At 38.0% G+C, this 19,545-nt stretch overlaps 1 protein-coding gene and 1 non-coding gene across 4 annotated transcripts; both read right to left on the reverse strand.

Annotated features, from left to right (window-relative positions):
- Positions 1-1,109: 1,109 nt before the first annotated feature.
- Positions 1,110-1,183, reverse strand: TRNAV-AAC. Its single transcript has one exon. It is a non-coding gene; the product is annotated as a tRNA-Val (tRNA).
- A 4,907-nt stretch (positions 1,184-6,090) lies between these two features.
- On the reverse strand, positions 6,091-12,342 carry LOC122652224 (metal tolerance protein 5). 3 transcript variants are annotated; one of them, XM_043845907.1, is made up of 7 exons: positions 12,152-12,342; positions 10,699-10,808; positions 10,351-10,596; positions 8,159-8,239; positions 7,776-8,009; positions 6,242-6,611; positions 6,091-6,128 (listed from the first exon to the last, which is right to left on the reverse strand). In XM_043845907.1, the coding sequence occupies exons 1-6, from the start codon at positions 12,330-12,332 to the stop codon at positions 6,264-6,266; spliced, it is 1,200 nt and encodes a 399-aa protein (XP_043701842.1). In that variant the 5' UTR covers positions 12,333-12,342; the 3' UTR covers positions 6,091-6,128; positions 6,242-6,263. The 3 variants fall into 3 exon arrangements, with proteins under 3 accessions (XP_043701842.1, XP_043701843.1, XP_043701841.1); XM_043845908.1 differs by lacking the exon at positions 12,152-12,342 and adding exons at positions 10,922-10,969; positions 11,005-11,376 and having other exon boundaries at positions 6,115-6,611; XM_043845906.1 differs by having other exon boundaries at positions 6,115-6,611.
- Between the last annotated feature and the right edge of the window lie 7,203 nt (positions 12,343-19,545).

Raw genomic sequence — 19,545 nt, forward strand, 5'->3', positions numbered from 1 at the left:
TCCTGCATCTCAATTCCCTCCCATGGTCAGGGCCAATCAAGGTCAGCCCCTTCCTGCCCGGCCCTGAGGATGGGTTAAGGTTGGACTTTTATGACCCTGAGTTAGGACCGGGCCGGGCTTGGGCCCAGCTTAGGGGACTCAAGGTTGGGTTGGGGTTTTAAAAGGCCCAACCCGGTTGCAGCGCTACTTCAAACCACTCTAAAACCACTTAAGGAATCCAGATGTGAACTAGGGCTGCAACAGTGTCAGGTTGGGCCGGGCTTTATAAAATCCTAGCCCAATCCTAAGTCCTCTTAGTTGAGCCTAGGCCCGACCCGACCCGACCCTGACTCAGGGCCTGAAAAATCCAATCCTGACCCGCCCTCAGGGTCGGGCCGGGCTGACCCTGATTGGCCCTGGTCATGAGAAGGGGGAAGGAAATGCATGGGCTGGAATGGGCCGAGGAAAAAATTATCAATTTTACTTCAAATAACACTATAATAAAATGTATTATATCACTTATTAAATGAGGGTGAAGTTTAAAGTTTATAATATATATATTATATCAATATGTATTTTATAGTATAACTTTAAACTGAGTCAGGTTGGGTCGGGCCAAGCTTAGCCCAAGGCTTCAACCCTGACCCGACCCGACCCTAACTTAAGGCCAAAAATTTCCCGCCTTGACCCACCCTCAGGGCCAAATATCCCAGCTCAGGCCCTGTTCGAGCTCAGGGGGGCCAAGGCGGGTTCGGGCCGACAGGGCCAAACTTGCACCCCTAATGTGAACACACCAACCGAGAGAGAAAAAATTAGACATCCAACAACAGCTGCCAGTTGGTGAGTTGTGATACGCTTCATGCCCATGATCACTAGGAGGTCTTTAGTTCGAAACTTCTGACTATTACCTGCCCCGCTCCCCAGTCCCTTCCCACCCCATTTAAGTAAAATATATATAAAAAACTCCCAATTCCTGAAAAAATATAGACATCCAGTAGGTATGAAGTATGAACTGAATTAAGAATCAATTTGATCAAAATAGACCTCCTAGAATGGGAAAGCAATAGAGCTTTCCACAAACCTAATTATTTCGGACACGAATAAGCACATTATGAGGTTCAAAAAAGACTTGGCTTCGCCCGGACTCGAGCTGGAGACCTTCAGTGTGTTAGACTGACGTGATAACCAACTACACCACGAAACCAACTTGTATTTGTATTGTTAATCATTAAAATCCTAATATAATGAAATTAAACAGAATGATTGCAGATTGGTTGTTATTCAAGTTCTAGGCATTTAGAATGCTTGATGCAAGGATAGTATTGTTTTCCGCTAATGGTGTCAATTTTTAATTAAAACCAAAAACCAAAATCAAACAGGCTGTTAAATCGAGAAAAAAAAATGATGCTAGTTTTTGTCAATTTCGAAAATCTTTAGGGGCTTCTCTTCATGTTGTTTCTATGCCAAGTTCTTTTACATTGGTGCTAGTTAGTGAAGTCATGTCTATTCGTTCAGCATTATTAGAAGGTATTTTTTAAGGATATGAGCATTTATTGGTGGAGACGGATCAGAGAGTTTTGATGTATTATCTTCAATGTGGGTTATGTTACCCACCACTAGAAGTAAAACCTATAGTAGATGATATTCTCCATTTATCATCTTATTTTACTTCTTGTTCATTTATATATGTTCCAAGGGAGGTTAATAGTGTAACTGACTCCCTAGCGAGGAAGTCACTGTTGGTAATGTGCACAACAGTTTAGCCAAATGCCGATCCATGGATCCAAGAGTTTATAAAATGAAAAAAAAAAGAGTAAATCAAACCCAAAAAAATAATAATAATAAAATCGAAATTTTTTTTTTTAATTCATTTTAACTTAAAAACCGTCAATTTAAATCAAACTATAAACCGAATCAAACCTAAGTCATATAAAACATTAAAATCATGTTTTTCTTGGTTTTTGTGAAATTATCTACTATGGGTTTCTTTATTTATTATTTTTTGGAGACAGGAGGGGTATCCGACTTTAGGTCGACTAAATCCCCCCTGGGCTCGTATATAATCCCCGCACCACGCACGAACCGGGTGCTTCTAGGCCCTAGTGAGCCTCAGGCGGGTGGCCCCAAAAAATAATGCAGCGGCGAAGGTTTGATCACAAGACCTTGCTTCCTAAGGCGGAGTCTCATGTCCTTTACTATGGGTTTCTTTATTTAATTACTAGGGTTAACAGGTACCAGATTTTACACCGTGAGATTCTATCTTTTTGAGGTTGTAATTTTCTTCCAACTTTACTTGTTTGGCCAGCATTTCCGCATAAAACCGAATTACTAAGATCATGTACAAATCGAATAGGAACCAAACAGAATTGGAACGATTTGGTTCCATTTTTTTTGTTTTGAGGTTATGACAACTATTCGGTTTTGGATTGTAGACTGACACCTTTTCCGCATTTATGTGAGAAAAAAAGCATGAAGGGGTATTGTAGTAATTTTTTGACTGAGACAAAGGATGTCAAATTCGAAACATAAACAAAAAAGGAAACCGAAAAACAGATCAAATAAACCAAACTGAACCGAACCGAATTTGGTTACGATTTGATTCTTGAATTTAGGAAACAAATTCGGATTGGTTCAATTCTAGCATAGGAACAACCGCTTTCAACCAAAACCAAAACCAAACCAAACCAAATTGGAATACTAATATATTATAGTATTACTAATATTAGTATTAGATTTGATAATATTAAATATTATCATATATATTAAAGATTAAAATAGAACTTCAAATTAATAGATAACCAACAAAAAATAAGTAGAAGCACTTAATTTAGCACCCCAAATAATATCTGCTTTTCCCCAGAAGGGGGGAAGGAGGATTATAAAAGGCGGAATAGGAATCAAATAGGCCTGAATCGGTCCGATTTCAAGCTATTTTGGTGCAGAAGCGGGATTGGCCCTGGTATCGGTCCGACCCAAATGAAAAGGTGAAGAAAATGAATTGGAATCGGCCAATTCGGACAATCTGATTCCGCTTCAGGGGCAGGCAATTACGATCAGCCAGACCGGGACCGGTGACCACCGATTCCGATAAGAATTGGGCGATTCCCCATTCAGAAAAATAAATCATTTACTTCCTTCAGGCAAGCTTCTCAAACGAGCTAATACTACCAACAACGCTAACAGAGTAAAGAAAATTAATCTATTGAATCCAACAGATGAAGATAAGCATGGACACTCCAAATGTAAATTTTAAGGAAGCGTTCTCTGTCCGAGAGCGTGGCCCCTGCGCAATTGGAGCGCATGCCTGTCATCAATACTATTGAGACTTCCCTCTTTCATGAGGGTGAGGTGGTCATTTCACCTTATTATACATAAAAACACCCCTCTAATAAAAGATCAACACATGACAGAAGACAATTCAAACTCTCAATCGTCAAAGGGTTCAAAAGTCTCTCATCACACAACTGTTGTTGACAGCGACCCATTATAAGGAAAGGGACTCCTCCACCGCCTCTCCTCCTATAAATATGAAAACAAGATCCAGACGATTCACAATTCCTCTTTCTGTAGTTCCTCTACAAACTATGATATGTTGCTCAGGTCTGACTTAGGCATCGGAGAGTTCCCCCTCGGAATCTGCTCCGGGTCTCTGTAGTGTCCTTTACCATTCATAGGACGTCCACATCATTAGGTCAGATTTCAGCTGCAACACACCTCATCCTATGTGTGGGCAGGGCCATGCTCTCAGAGACTCAAAGAGTGTACTTTTATTCACAAGTTTTAAACCACAAATCTGAATTTTACAACTCAAGGTTTGAGATAAATTGATTGATATCGACATTAATTGTCATAAGTGGATGTGCGTCGGTGACTTTAACTCCATCTTGTCCTGGAATGAGAAAGATGGGGACTTGGCTCTTGTGCAGCTGTGGCGGGAGCTGCACTGTGCAGCTCGAAAACCCACCCCAAATACAGGGGGGAGGTGGTCATTTCACATGTGGGGCCCAAGTGGGACCCACCTATGAAATGACTACCTTACCCCTGTTTTTGTTGTCGTTTAGCAGTGCTGCACAGGTGCAGCTCCCACCACGACTGGATAAGATCTTTGTCCGAAAGATGGAGGAATCAATTAAGAAGTCATGATGTTCACAACGTCAAGAATATATTAGACATGTTTAATTCAAAATTACTGCTCAAAATTCAAAAATGCTAAGCCACCATCTACCAATCATTGGTTGGCAACTTGGCATAAAACCCACATGGTGGCCTACAAGTTGAGCATAGCATGACGGCCGCTCAACCCCAGGCCGCAGAGGATCCAAATCAAAGATGAATATGGTTGAAATTTTTCAAAAACAATTTGGGAAAAAAGACTTAACGATCGCTTATTCTAAAACGGGCCATTAAAGCCTAATGATATTGTAACACGTGACGGGTTCCCCAATTACGGCTTTGTACTCATGGCCTCAAAAATGGACTCAACCTCTCCACACATTTCCCCCTTCCCTGTTTGATTTCATATCCTTTTCTTTTTATTATTTTTGGTCAGTAATAATTTTTCAAATTAGGTTTTCAAATGACTTTAACAAAATTTCCCAATGACAAGTTGATGATTAGACAGAGCGGACGCTAAAATATAATTTTTTTTTATCTTTCATTAAAGGAAGAAAGAACGCCACCTGGTCACGCCAGGCACGCTGCCCTGTGCTCTTATACAGGGGCATGCAAAATGACCACTGCACCCCTAGAACCCCGAAAATGACCAAGGTTGCAGTGGTCAGTTCACACGACCTTGTGTAAGGGCACAAGTGTCACGTGCCTGGCTCAACCGGGTGGCGTTCTTTCTCCCTTAAATGAAAGATAAAAATTACAACGCCAAATAAAAAATGACATTCAGTAGAAGTCTTAATTACCCAAATTTTTTTGAAAGTTTTCAGCTATTTTTCAGAAAGTAAAAACACTTTGATTAGCCAATAGAGTGTGGGGTAAAAAAAAAAACCTCTTCATTTGCTCCCCCTGTATTTTTTACTTTGTTAAACATAGTCTGTGGTGCCCAGCCTAGTATATAGAGCAGTCTCGGCATAAACGATAGCCGTTGTGACTGCTATAGCCAGGGAAATTTGTTTGCCATGGGCTTCACAATTGGCCGGATTGAATGTTGAAGGGAAACGACCTACAAGGCCAATTACAAGCAATTGTTGCAACGCTTTCTGTACTCAACGGGTATCACACATCAAAAGAGGGATAGGCTTTTGGGAGCACCATTCATTTTTGGGTGATACAGAGGAATTGCGGTGAGTGATTTTGAACTGTTCACACATCTCCCTCGTTTAGTTGGGCTGGACGCTCCAGCTCCCGCCACTGCAGGACAGGAGCCGAATCCACCTTACCACGACTACATTGGCGGATCCATATGATGTTGAATCAGATGGAATACATTATTTCAATTTTAATCCCAAATAAGAAAACTTAAGGTTGAGCCCTAGGTTTTCACCAAACGATTGAACAATGGAATTTACCATCCTATATTTTCGCTCTTGACAACAGTTTGGCATAAGTTTTCTGGGCATATGCTTCTACGCTCTTAGTAGCAAGCTTCTAGCAATTAAAACGAGGATTTTAAACTGGGAATCTTAGGAAATCAGACAAAATTGGTATGAAAATCCCTAGAATCGACCCCTTAAATCTGAAACCCAGTGATCAAGACCCAAAAACCCTATAATTGATTGCTCCGAAAAATCAAGAATTGGGATCGGCCAATTCTGATCCGGATTGTCAATTTGGATTTTTGAAACAGTAGTTAAAAAGACAGATCCGAAATGAACATTTTGTTTGAAATATATTCTATCAAAAACTCTCAGAAAAAAACTCGTGAAATACCCCAGCTTGTTATAGACTTCTCTCACTGCAAGTAGAATTTGCAAAGTGGCTACGGCAATTCCTATGCCAGTGTTGAACATTACTCATACTTTTGAGTCAAGATGAGAGAGATTGATTCTACAAATTTAGATAGTTTAAGACCTCTTTAGGAGAGTCACGTAGAGAGGGATTATGAGAGAATGAGAGATGGAAACTTTTGAAGAGTTATCTTCTTTTGCTTGTTTTTTTTCAATTTATAGCTTATCATCATGATATTAACAAAGATAACTAGATGATCTTCCACAGCGCCATGCATACAACATTTTGCCACTTCCCGTACAGATATTAAAGTTCAACTCTAGTTTGCTGTGAGAGATGACAAATGATCATATTAACACCCAAAACACATACCTCAACCCTTGGAGCTAGGAATGAGATTGTGCATGCTCAGGCTTGTGAGAGAACTCGTAATCAAGGTGCACAAAGGCACGCTCAATCTCAGGCAGTTGCTCGAGCTTTTCCTGCAAGGACTCGCCAATATCATGTGCCTCCCGCAATGGCATTTCAGATGGCAAAACAATGTCAACCTCCACAAAGTAATGTGACCCGAAGGTGTAAGCACGGACTGTGTCAATGTGCCTTACGGCCTTGTGGTGATTCCAGCAAAGATATGTCAACTTCTGCAGGAAATCTGGTGCGGCTGATCTGCCTACTAGTGAATTTACATTTTCCAGCACTGTCATTGACCACGTACGGATGGTATATATAGCAAGCTGCAGCAAATATGAGCACACATTCAACAAGTGATAAAATATGAGAAATAGTAGAGACCATATTTTGCCCCCAACTTTGCCTGTACCCTAACTTGTGGTGCATACAGAGGATTCCATTTATTGACAATCAATCAGCCCAATCAAATGAGCATTCATTTGGACGGACAGAGACATCCAGTGAATTGTAAGAAATGCTCTTAGTCAGATGGCTACTCCCATTCATTAGGGTCAACTTTACTCTAGGCTCTTGATAGAAGTAAAGGGAAATGAAGGTAGGTGAAATTAATTTTGAAAAGAAAATGAAAAAATTCATAATCATGATGACATAACTTAAGAACTGTTTTGGTATGATTTCTATTTCAATTTTATGAGGTTATAAATTGAAATTATGGAGGGTGTGCTTTTTTAACCTTATTTATGAGAAATTGAAATCAATTTCATATAAAATAATGAAATGGCCGTGGACTTGTTTCAATATCAAGAATATTCTGTGCTCCACTATGATGAGCATGTGTTAATAACAGGTGTAAATGTGTCATTTGACATGTTTAAAAAGAAACGAAAGCAAAATCACCCTATTTCGACACCACCACCCCCTTCCCAGCCCCGTCGTCACCACCACCACCACCCTCTTCCAAAGAAATATAGAGAATCCATTCTCAGAAAATTGAACTACCAAATGGATTTCTTATTCTTGAAATATTTCAGATTGATGCAACCAAAATAATTTCAATTTCTTGACCAAAAATTTATTTGGTGACTATTTCATGAAACCAATCCAAATCAAAATCGAAATCAGCCTTTAAAATCTTACCGCATATGGATACAAAAATTTTTAAATAGAATCACTAGACCTATTATACTACATGTAATTCAGTTTAAAAGTTAAATAAAATTCAGTTATTATATTTTGTAAGTTTTTTTACTTTGTTATGCAAGCATTGTTGGCAATGATTAGAAAAGCTTCCATTCTATTTTTCGTTTAATTCCATTTCCCTTACCTTCCCTTCCTTTCACTTCACATCCAATCAAATGGTGGGTACTGACTGATAAGAGTATTGTTACTGGTACATTAGAGTTAGGAACACCGAGTCCAATCTCAAAATGATAACTAAATTCACAAACAAATGAAATAACAAATAAATAAAATAAACGGGAACTTACAGTTATGGCTCCAACAGGATCCAAAAAACCATTGATAGAATTGGCAAGGAGAGCAGCAATGAGGCCAATGATGTTGGTGATGACATCGAAAAAGTGATCCTGGGCATATGCTTTGACAATCTCATTGGTGAAAGAGCGACAGTAAACAACTAGAAGAAGCTTAACCAGTGTCACTGAGAGCATGATGCCAATCACCCATCGCTCTTGCTCCTTGTTCAAACTGAATTCATTCTCCTAGAAGGATAGAGTAACAGGACAGGTAAGTTGAATAGCACAGTAGGAATCAGCAGAAATACGTCCCAAGGTAATCAACAGAGAACAACTAATAAAAAAAAAAAAAAGCAACTTCATGAGGTGGAAGTCAGAAAATGAATGGCACTTACATCAGATAATAGTGTGCGAATTGACTCCAAGATTATCTGCAAACCAAGCGTAGCCATAACAGATGCAAATACAAGGATTCCCTGCACAATTTTCTTCTGGTTCAGGACTGAAAATTGTAATAAACAATTTTCTTTTGCAGCAAAACACTTTTTTCTTTGTTGCTATTTTATATACATTTTTTTTTGGGGGGGGGGGGGGGGTTCACATTCATGCAACACAAAACTGGCAAAAGTCCAAAATCAAGCTATCAAGTATTGCTTAGTTCTCAGATAATAGTGAGTGAAACGGACAAGAGTGCTTATTTGATAAAAATTTCACCAATGCAGAAATGATCCTGCTTGATCAAATTGCGCCTGGTCAAGAGAAGGCTTAAAATCCTGGCATACATTAATCCATTTAAAAAATATATATAAGCTTGGCATTTTGTTGAATGCAAATCAGATCCAATAAATAGAACATATAAATCAGATCCTGTCTACTCACATACAGAAATGATGAATGGGGGCAGTCATAGATCCCATCTAGCGTACAGAACAAAAACTATCCTCTTCATCAAAGGAGGTTACCTAAGTCTCCCTACCTAAGATAGTTAATATAATGCCATTAGGAGATCCTTTACCAGATCAGATCAGGAATTCCAAGTGCCACAAAAATAAAAAATGGTCAGCAGCCTGCCTTCGCTTTTGAACTTGTGCATTCCCCCACCCCCACCCCCTTTTTATCATGCAAGAGTTCTAGCAAATTCTCTGCAGTTTAAAAGAGCAGCAAGAAGCAGTTTAGAAGCAACCTTCCCTTAATATTTTGAGAGAACCTACCCTAAATATAATGAGATGACAAGCACCCTGACCCGGTTCAAATGAAAACATGAAGAAATACAACCTACTTGTGGGAATACAGGGTCTATTAGCTCAAGTAAAAGGAACACCAAACCCTCTACTTGTTGCACTGGAAACCAGCCCTCAATTAGGAACAGATGATAAGATCCTTACCAATTGACATATGTGACAGCAAGATTAAGTCACTGACCAGCATCAAGACATCATCTCTTAGTTTATAATGGTGTTAAGACCTTATTAATGCAAAAAAGCGTAAAGTGCCATGTGCCATACATGCACAAGCATTATTAGTAGCACACATGCTTGTATACAGATTCAAGCATGTGCACATAGAAGTGCTCAAGTGCCAGAGGGGGTATGAATGCTTAAATGTAGAAAGGAAAATTTGCACCAACAGCTACACAATCATGAATCCGGAGAATCTTCACTTACGTGAAGTGAGAGTCCGCTTCAAAAGCTATGTGCCATACATGCACAAGCATTATTCGTAGCTCACATGTTTGTATACAGATTCATTCAAATTTGCACCAACAGCGATACATTCATGAATCCAGTGGATCTTCACTTACGTGAAGTGAGTCTGCTTCACTTGCAGCCCTTGAGCCAAAACGTGGATTCTCTCTCCCATTTCATTAACCGAGTACCTCTTCTCTCTTACGGTTTATCAATTTATTTATTCTTTTAACGTTTTATTCAACATTCATTTTCTATCTTCAAGGACAATAGTTTTAGGTATCGGTCTCAGCCAATACCAATCTGATACTGATAACAATTAAAAAATAATAAAATAATAGTAAGAATCGGCACCGGTTCGGCATCGTCACCAGATAGTGTCATGACGCTATGGCCATGACCAGTATCGATTTGTATCAGCGTATAGAAAAAAATTGCCGCCATGACACCATATTGGAAAATCACCGATACGATGCCAATGCAGCGATTTTTTTTTCAATACGCCAATACAAATCGATACTGGTCACGACCATATCGCCATGGCGCTATCTAGTGACGATACCAATATTTTTTTATTTTTATGGTATTGGATTGGTACCGGTCGAGATCGATACCTAAATCTATTCTGCCAGATCAAAATAAAATATGAATGTTGAAGAATAAAAATATATATAAATGAAAAGGAATTGATAAACAGTAAGAGAGAGAGAGAAGTGAGGTAATCAGTTAATGAAATGGGATTGAGAATGAGTGGGATCCACCCGTCAACCTAAGGGGGGTGTAAATGAAATGGACTTTCACTTCACGTAAGTGAAGATTCACTAGACTCCACATTCATATGCTCAAACATTCCAATATAAGCAGTTTGTTACCAATAACTACTAACGCGTCAAGGCACTGACCAATGGCTGCATCCGTTTCTTGCCAATAGGGTACTGGTACGGGTTTGGTGTCTGCATAGAGAATGCAGTGAACCACAGGATAAAACCTGATAACAGATCAAGAAGCGAGTCCAACGTTGATGCTATAATTGCCAAAGAGCCACTTCTAAAGGATGCATAAACTTTGGCAACAAAGAGAACCATATTTGCGACATTTGAAATTCTAATGGCCATTGTCTCACTTCTAGCCAAATTTTCTTGCTCTTCCTGAAAATCACAGTGACCATGTCAATCCAAAATATTTGCAGCTGAATAAACTGGGAAAATGGTCTCACAAAGGAAAGAATAAATGAATGAACAAATATATACCTTTGACATTCCAGGAAGAAAACCACGTTCTGTTAAGGCATCCATTTCATTGAACCCCTCCAACATTTCTACCTGTTGTTGGTAGTATTCAGCAACGACATCTTCTGGACCTGCAATCAACAAGGAAAAAATATATCTATATCACGAAAAAGAGGATTTACACAATTTCTCCAAGCATTATTTGTAATAAAACCATATTCTCACATTAATATTTCCCATATACCATTTATCCACAGTTGCGGGAAGCATGAGCTACAGTTCGTAGTAATAGGCATTCCAACATTCCCAAATAAAAGTAGGAACATAAAAGCTTTTCTAGGTTGTAATCTGTGAAACCTCATTCTTGTATGTAACATTTACACTAACATGCACAATGTATAAATTATAACGAGACTAGCACATGTTTGGATTAAGGGGAGGTGTTCACAGTTCATAGAGGGATTTGTACATTATACATTAGAGAGATTCAAATTAACCCAACTAAATAGAATTGAGACTTTAAATTGTTCTTTGTCAGAGAAAAATTAAGAAACTGTAAACAAACTTTACAGTAAAAGGGGTGGTAAGAATAAATATACAAGCTTACTAGTTATAATAAATCTTTTTGGGTAAGATGTTTATTCATAATAAAAGTAAACTTAGCTCATAAATTTCTTGATTATTCATCACGTCAGGTGATGAAATGGCAGCAACTTCAGTCTTCAGATTACCTTTAACATACCAGCTCTAAATTTCTCAAAGCTTGCAGGTAGTGTTCTGCAGAACTTTCATGGACTAAGTTGGTTGAAACCAAAGGCAATACTTCATTATGGGAAGGTAATTTTCCAGTTGATATATGCCCGATGAATGAACGATCTGACTTAGTGATAGTCTCCTCGATCAAAACAGAGGGTATCATAATTTTAACTTGATGCTCATTGGTTATAATATTAATAACAGTTGAAGTGCTATAACCACATAAAACTTTCCATCTGCTCATAAAGGAGAGACAATTTCAATTTTAAGATGAAAATTAAGAAGTTAGGGGTGCAAAATTTTTCTTGTCCCCTCTCAAACAAGATAAGGGAGCCATGATTTAACGTCAAACATCTCTGGATAGACGAGTACTAAACTCATATAAAACCTTCGGATTCCTCATAAAGGAGAGAATATTCCATTTCAAGACCAAAATTAAAATGGTGAAACAAAAAATTTGTCTACAGTTACAGAAATCCGCACATCTAAGAGCATGAGAACAAAAATTAACTGAAAGGGGAAGAAGAATAGGATCGATTATTAAAAGCAAACCCATAACTATGAACTAATTAAAGAAACAGAGTCAAATGCAAGAAGACATTTCACAGAAATGAGCAGAGAGAGAATAATTCCAATAAAATACTACAAAAAAATTAATCAAAAGAAGCACAAAGGAACAAAAACATAAATAAAATAGTATGGTGGTGGTACTGATGACCTAAGACACCGAGACAGTTATGAAGACCCCTAGCCGGTTTCTCTTTGTTGTGTTCAGAGAGCTGAAAGCCGTCAAAGTTCAAGCGCCATGAGTGGTCACCACCATTACCGGATTCCGGGAGGAGCAGCTCCCCCTCCTCCAAACCGTCGGAACCATAGCCGGATGTCTCTGGTGCCATCATCTTCCAACACTCCGACTTATAAAAAAAAACCCTAAAAATCTGTAACAGTACAGTATGGAATCAATCTTTCCATACTTTTTTCAGGTAGTTATTAATGTTGTGGTTGGAAGAGGAGGAATTTTTGTGAACCACACCTTCAACTAGGGCAGTAGAAATGAATCGAAGGAGACAGATAAAGAAAGAGAGACGAAGGAAGGAATCCCCATTCCCCACTCGATAGTTACGTAAAGGCTTCACTCTCTCCCTCTTTCTCTCCCTCCACTCTATCTTAAATTCGGATCTTCGCAGCTCTACTGAACAGTACCTGAAAGTAAATTTGTTCAAAATTGAAATTTGAATTTGCCTTTTATAACTGTTACTGTGGGGCTCTGTGGTTCTTGGAGTCCTGGAATTTTTTTTTAGGTGAAACAACGGCACGTGAAATTGGAAAGTTTAAACGTGAGGATGTTGAACTGGGCAAGGGTATTTTAGCAAATCTATATGTCACACCTATTTGAGACCTTAGAGGGACTGAAACTGTTTTGGTTGTTAGCAGTTAGGACTTAAGAGTAGTTGAGGGGGGTTGGCAAGGACCAAGGACAAAGAAGGCTGCCGCAGGTGCCTTAGATTAATAGGTTGGGTTTATATGGAATCCACAGCCCCCTCTAGATTCCATGTGGGTGGTGCTTAAGTCCCAAGGATTGCTCTCGTACGAGGACTTGAGCTGCACTCTTATATGAGGTTGCATTGGGTTCTGAATCATGTCTACGGTCCATTTATTCCATGTGGGTGGTGCTTAAGTCCCAAGGATCGCTCTCGTACGAGGACCTGAGCTGCACTCTTATATGAAATTGCATTGGGTTCCGAATCATGTCTGCGATCCATTTATTAGTTTATATATTTTTGCCACGTTTCAAATATTGATAGATATGGGTGAGTTTCCATGATTAATGATGCACCATTCATCCAAAGAAAAAAAAATGTAGTGGTTGATTGGTTGTCTATTTTTTTAGTGGATTTTTTTATTCGCACTTTTAAGTTTAAGGTGTTAAATAATTTGTAGTCTTACATTTTTTACCCTTTTAAGTATAACATACAATTTAAAAAATGGTAAATAATCATTTTACATGTCTACTTTGGTGCAAACAATGACACCTTTAAATGAAGGTGTCAAGTTCTAAACACACCTTAGGGGTGTCATTCAACATTCCTTTTCTTAATAGAAGAAAGAAAAATTAAAGGGAGAAAGGCTCTTGGAGCCTAAGGCGTACACGCCTTCCCATAATGAGTTATTATATTATTTTTTAAAAGAGAGAAATAATGGTTTAAAAAAATCATGTGATCGAGAGGGTGTATAGTACCCTGCTTGGTCAGAGAATCCTCTCCCAAAATTAAATTAACAAAAAAATAGATTACAGATCGCCCATACCCATTGCCCTAATTTTGAGAGTTCTGATTTTCCTAGCTAAATTGTTTAACATATAATCTTTTTTCACACAACACTATCAAATCTCCTTAACAACCTACCTATCCACATTAAACAGAACTTTAAATAGCCTCATGAACATTTAGCCTCCACCTCCTTATACAAGAAATTAATCATCTGTCCAAAATCTGTCCAAACTTCTGAGTGATCACACCCTAATTCTCTTGCCCTTGGGAGCTCTTGAAGAAGTCCCCTAGTTGTGGCCTCCATCATATATCTTGTAGAGCCAAAACCCACCCCCAAAAAAAAAACCCATTATATCGAAAAATTAAAGGACGCCCGAATAAGCAAATCATAATAGTCAACCAAGAGCAACACAACATGAGACCCTCGGTTAGGTTATTGGTGAGCACTGGGCACAGAGGAAGATAATATCATATAATGGTCATAAGTAGAGGGGACAATAATAACCTAAGACTCTAAAAAACCATCTACAATCCTATTTTGACGAAATATCAAATAAGAAAGAAAGAAAGAGATCAAAAATTGAATCATTGATTCATCACTCATTGCAAAGGCCCAAAAGACCTGCACCACAAATTCATAGAGAAAGGAGCAAGAAAATAACACATGTGACTAAAATTCAGTATTTTGTTTACAAAAGTAACAAAGCAAGTTTCTTTTAAACCAGTTTGAAATTCTTAATTTCGTAGGTAATTGATTCATCAATAATCACCAGATAAAGAACGTAAGCTTTGAATGCAGCTTAAGTTTTCATAAGTAAAGCCACCACTTACCAAGGTATTAAAACTCAGAACTCGGTATCAACTCGACCCTTGGGAAAATTGAATTGAGTCGAGATCTCGCTGAGTTTGTGCATTTTTTTTTTCGACTCGAAGTCTCAACTCGGTGGGTTTTAGACCTAGTTTGGGTCTAAAACTTGGTATTCAACCTATTTTAGGTCATTGAAACACAATGCCAATATCAGATTTGCAAAAACAAAGTCCAAGTATGAATTTAACTTCGGACCATAGGTTGATAGGCGACGACGTACTAAAATACCCTACTCTACACATAATTTAGTAATAGAAAGCAATCAAAACATTCAATTAATGTAAAACAACTTAAATAAGTATTCGAAATGTTAAAGTGTACAATACATCAATCTTTAAACAAATGTTACATAAAATGTGATATGTTAATGTATATGTATTCAGTCCCAACACGATCCACATAGAATTCTCATGTCATAGTGTTGCTGTAATTTTGCACATAGTTTGCCACAACACTCATATACATGTTGTCATCAACATATGCCAAGTCCCCTATCCTAGGATATAGAAGAGGCGGTTGTCGTGAGACATGAGATCCACTGTTACTGTCATATTGAGTCATGTATGGATATTGTTGGTTGGGGACTACGAATATGGACCCAAAGCTAGACTCATATATTAAATTTACCCTTCCTTTACCTTTCAAAGATGCTTCAAATATGAGATAAATCTTGAAGATGTGTAGTTGAATTCTTCAAATGTGCAGCTGATTCAACTCTCTCGAAAGTCAGAACTTGATATCTACAGGTAAAATGAGGAAGATGCTTCAAATGGGGAAGAAAATGAGCTTTGGACAGAAGTCGATCGAGATATGTCGAGTTCTGTCGAGTTAGGTAACATGTAAAGAGGTAGATGGGTCGAGTTCTGGGTCGACCTGAGATCTCGAGTTACCAGAGAACTCAACCGAGATAGTGTAATTTTTAAAATAGTATAATAACTCGACTTGATTTCTCAAAAAATCTAGATCTCGCAAATTCTCGAACCATGCCACTTACACAAATTTGTATTTATCACAACAAAACTACTAATCACTCATGCCCTCCCTAGCTAAGATGTCACAAATTTCATTGTTATATCCCAAATTTTTGTGAAACAACAAAAAAAAAAAACAATATTATATAGAGGTAAAGGGATTCAGATAATTTCTTCAATAATATCACATCGAAATGTGCTTAAGATTAGATTCACATTCCAAACAGCACCATTTACCAGATCTAACAGCCTACTACAACTACCATTTTGAGACCCAAAGAGATTATAAGAAAAGAAGGCACAGTTGAGAAGCCATGGGTCATCCCAGATATTGGTTGACTAGCCATTCCCTATATGGGCACACAATTTTCTTACTGATCGGCCGAACAATAACTATATTATTCCAAGACCAAAAACTCCTCTTACGAATAACCCTCATTATCCAATAAGTTCCTAGAAGGAAATTTGGCAGTAGTTCTCAAGAGATACGGTTGTTCAAATTTGATGAACATGTTATTCACATTAATTGGAGTGTCAATTTCCAACATGAATAGTTCAGACTGCTGAAAATTGATAGGTTCAATCCAAACCGAATCCTCATCTATTTGGTTTTTGTTTGGGACTAGATGAAACATGTAGAAATCGAAATCGAAACCAAAATCGAACTGACTGAATAAACCAACAGCAATTGAAACCGATAAAAACCATTATTTTCAGTATTTTTAAAATGCAAATATATGAAGAATCAAACCGAAACGATAGCAGCCTGATAATGGTCCATTATGCCAACCCATAAAAAACTGATCCAAATCAGACCGAAACTAACTTTTGGCTTGACGGTTTGGTTTCGTTTTTATCTTATTATCAGTTGAATTTGGTTCAACCCAATCAAAACCGGACCGAATCAACTGATTGACACCCTTACACATTACTATCTATACAAGTTGAAAAATAAAATAAGTGGCTTGTCAAGAAACTCCTAAAAGCCAAAATAAATATTCCACCTAATTGAAAAGTAATAGAGCTGCGATAATAAAAATGAGGAGTCATTGATGAAAGTATGTTTGATGCTTATATGTATACTATTTTTTGCCGTTTTAGTTTTAAATTGTAGAAAGCAATGGAAAAATCTTACTGTACCAAAGATTGATGGGAAAAAAAGGTCGTAACCTAATGTATATTATTTTTTGCCATTTTAGTTTAATATTGTAGACATCCAAACTTTCTCACTTATGATCTAAATTTAAAAACCAAATTATCATCTTCTAGGCTTAATCCCACGGCCCAGTGGAGTACAATATGCAGGGAAACGCTAGTAAGGATAGAAACACCCACTTCACATTGTTTATTAAAAAAATAAATGCTTTCAAAAATTGGGAAAATTACGAAAATCATTCTTTTAAGTTTTAACAAGGAGAGGTAAAAAAAAAAGACATTTTTTGTGTACCACAAAAAAAAAAAAAAAAAAAAAAAAGGGAAATAATAAAAAAAAACAGTAAACAGTCAAACATACTTTTCTCACGTCTACTCTCAAGATAGTTGGAAAATCAGTTTTTCTGATTAGACTCATCTTTCAGAAAAAACCCAGTGATTCAATCTTGTCAAACCTGGTCAAGTCGAGTCACTTTTTTAATTTTTTTTTAATACAATAAAAATGTATAAATTAGTAAACAGTCAGAAAAAATATGAGAAAACCAGGAAAAAAAATAAAATCAAGGGAGTCGAAGAGTTGAGGGTTTCTTACTGTTTTAGAAAATAGATTTACTATTTTACTCAACTCGGTTTCTAAGTAAACCAACTTTATGATTTTTTAAAAACCACTAAACTCGCCGAATTTGTCATGACTCGGCTAAAAATACCGAATCTTATTTGACTCGAACAATTTATGATCCAATCTTGTCATTTTTTATCTTGACCCAGTCTACTCGACTCTTGATTAGGTCTTCCAAAATTTTGACTTGACTAGAGCGACTCACCCTAATCAAAACCCAATTTTCCAACTATACTCTCAACCATTACCTTTACATAAACAAAGACAAAAAAATCACACATTAAGCATTTTTGTTAGAGCAAGGTTCGTGGTTTACTAAAGTTAGAAAGCATCTCTATGTTCTATGTTGCACAAATAAATGCATGTAACAAGTTGACACGAGGTAAAATTTAAAGGACAAGAGAACTCCTCGAATTTTTATCCTATGTTGTAATTAAACGGTGCTGTACTGTATCATGCGGTGGCTGCAGAGGCCATGTGCACCATGTGGGGCACGCTGTGCCACATGGCCTCTACAGTGCCGCACGATGCAGTACAGCACCGTGCTGTAATAGCAGAGGATACAGCGAACTCCTATCCCTATTAATAAGTTTAGACTAAAATACAAGTGATAATTACACGTTCTCTTCTTTCTTTTTTTTTACTTTAGGGGCAAGAGTTCTCTACTTGGTCATACAAATGCAGATGGGTTAATGGGTGAGCACACCTGGGTATGTACCCAGGAGGTAGAGGCGTCATCTCAGAGTGCCATGGGAGAGGGCATAGGAAACACCAAGTAGAGATCTTTTTCCCTTAGTTTAGTGAGTAAATCTTTGAAAATTTAATATAAAAGAAAAAACTAAACTTATTGAATATGGGTAAAGGAAGTACACGTTGTCCCCTTCATAGTCTCTCACTCTTTCCCCCCTCTCTCCAGATCTTTATCCCCTGCAATTCCCTATCCGATCTAGTTCCCCTAATGCCCCTAATAAGGGGAAGGGGGGCAATAACTATTCCACCGCTACCCAAACACTCTGCTCGGGTGGAGTCCAACCCTCCTTATTACAGACACTAGGGAATTGGACTGGACATGAAATTGCAAGAGATAATTTTCCCTCTCCACGAATTTTTATTGTATGCGGTTCCTTGACCTGTGCGATTCCCTAGTGCCTCTCACAAGAGGAGGGTGGATCCCACCAGGGCAGAGTATTTGGTCAAGTGCCCCAGGTAGATCCCACCCCCTCTTGTGAGATGCACTAGGGAACCGTACCGGTCTGGAAACTGTAGACAAGAACGATTCCCTCTCGACTCTCCACTCTCCCTTTCCTCTTTCCCCTTCACTTTCTCTCATCATTAAATATGTGGAGTATATTGTTTTACTACCCGCTAAAATATACGCAACCATTCCCTGGATATTCTAGGGTTAGAATTGCCACAAACTGAAAAAAAATTAATTAGATTCCATATCGACCTACCCACTTTAGGAACCTTTTGCCACCTCAAAGAAAACAACAAAGAATAAAAAGAATGTGCTGAAGTGACTTGTAGAAAAGGACATTGCAACGGGGAAATTTATCCTCTAAAGGCCCAGGCCTTGTGCATCATACTTAAGAATCTAATCGTAAAAACATGAGTAGTATCGTATTTTTATCCTCTCAAGTGTTGGGTGGATGATTAGATGGTTAAGTGAGGTGCACTGGACAATGTATCGGACGGGTTGAGGATGAAAATCCATTCAATAGTTTATCAACTTTTTTTTTGTGAAAAATTTCCTTCCATTCATAGACAGAGAAGGAAGAATTTCTTCCCCATTAATGAAGTGACCTCATGATTACACTCTTAGGTCATCATTACATTCTCATCCTTTATAGACAACGTGAACATCTGATGGTGCTGATGCACATGGCGAAGGAATTCCTCCCCCACCATGAATGAAGAGAAACTTGATCATATTTTTTTATAGAGATAGTTCTCCTCCATTGTAGGTGAAGGAAAAATATAACCAACTAAGGTTATTACTACTTTGCCCCTACCATATGAAGTCAATAATGCCCTCCCAATTGTTCCCGATATGGATCCCATCGATAATTCTCTCACAACTGTTCCAATTTGCTTCTCCGTCTTTGTGCTACATCTTTCCGGTCCATCATGGTTCTTTACTAGTGGTGAAGGGAGAAGCATTGTTTTGGCTAGTTTTGTAGTACATGAGTAATTTAGTTAAAGGAAGGGTAAATTTGTACACTAAACCACATT

This window comes from Telopea speciosissima, chromosome 2, assembly GCF_018873765.1.
Source record: "Telopea speciosissima isolate NSW1024214 ecotype Mountain lineage chromosome 2, Tspe_v1, whole genome shotgun sequence".
In the NCBI taxonomy this organism is placed as follows: domain Eukaryota; kingdom Viridiplantae; phylum Streptophyta; class Magnoliopsida; order Proteales; family Proteaceae; genus Telopea; species Telopea speciosissima.

Bases quoted from the DNA above. Each gene is read 5' to 3' on its own strand.
- LOC122652224 (XM_043845907.1), bottom strand. From the start codon at position 12,332: ATGATGGCACCAGAGACATCCGGCTATGGTTCCGACGGTTTGGAGGAG. The intron at 10,809-12,151 runs GTCATCAGTACC...TGTTGATTGCAG, and splicing joins TAACTGTCTCGGTGTCTTAG to GTCCAGAAGATGTCGTTGCT. The intron at 8,240-10,350 runs GTCAGTGCCTTG...AAAATTGTGCAG, and splicing joins AGAAACGGATGCAGCCATTG to GGAATCCTTGTATTTGCATC.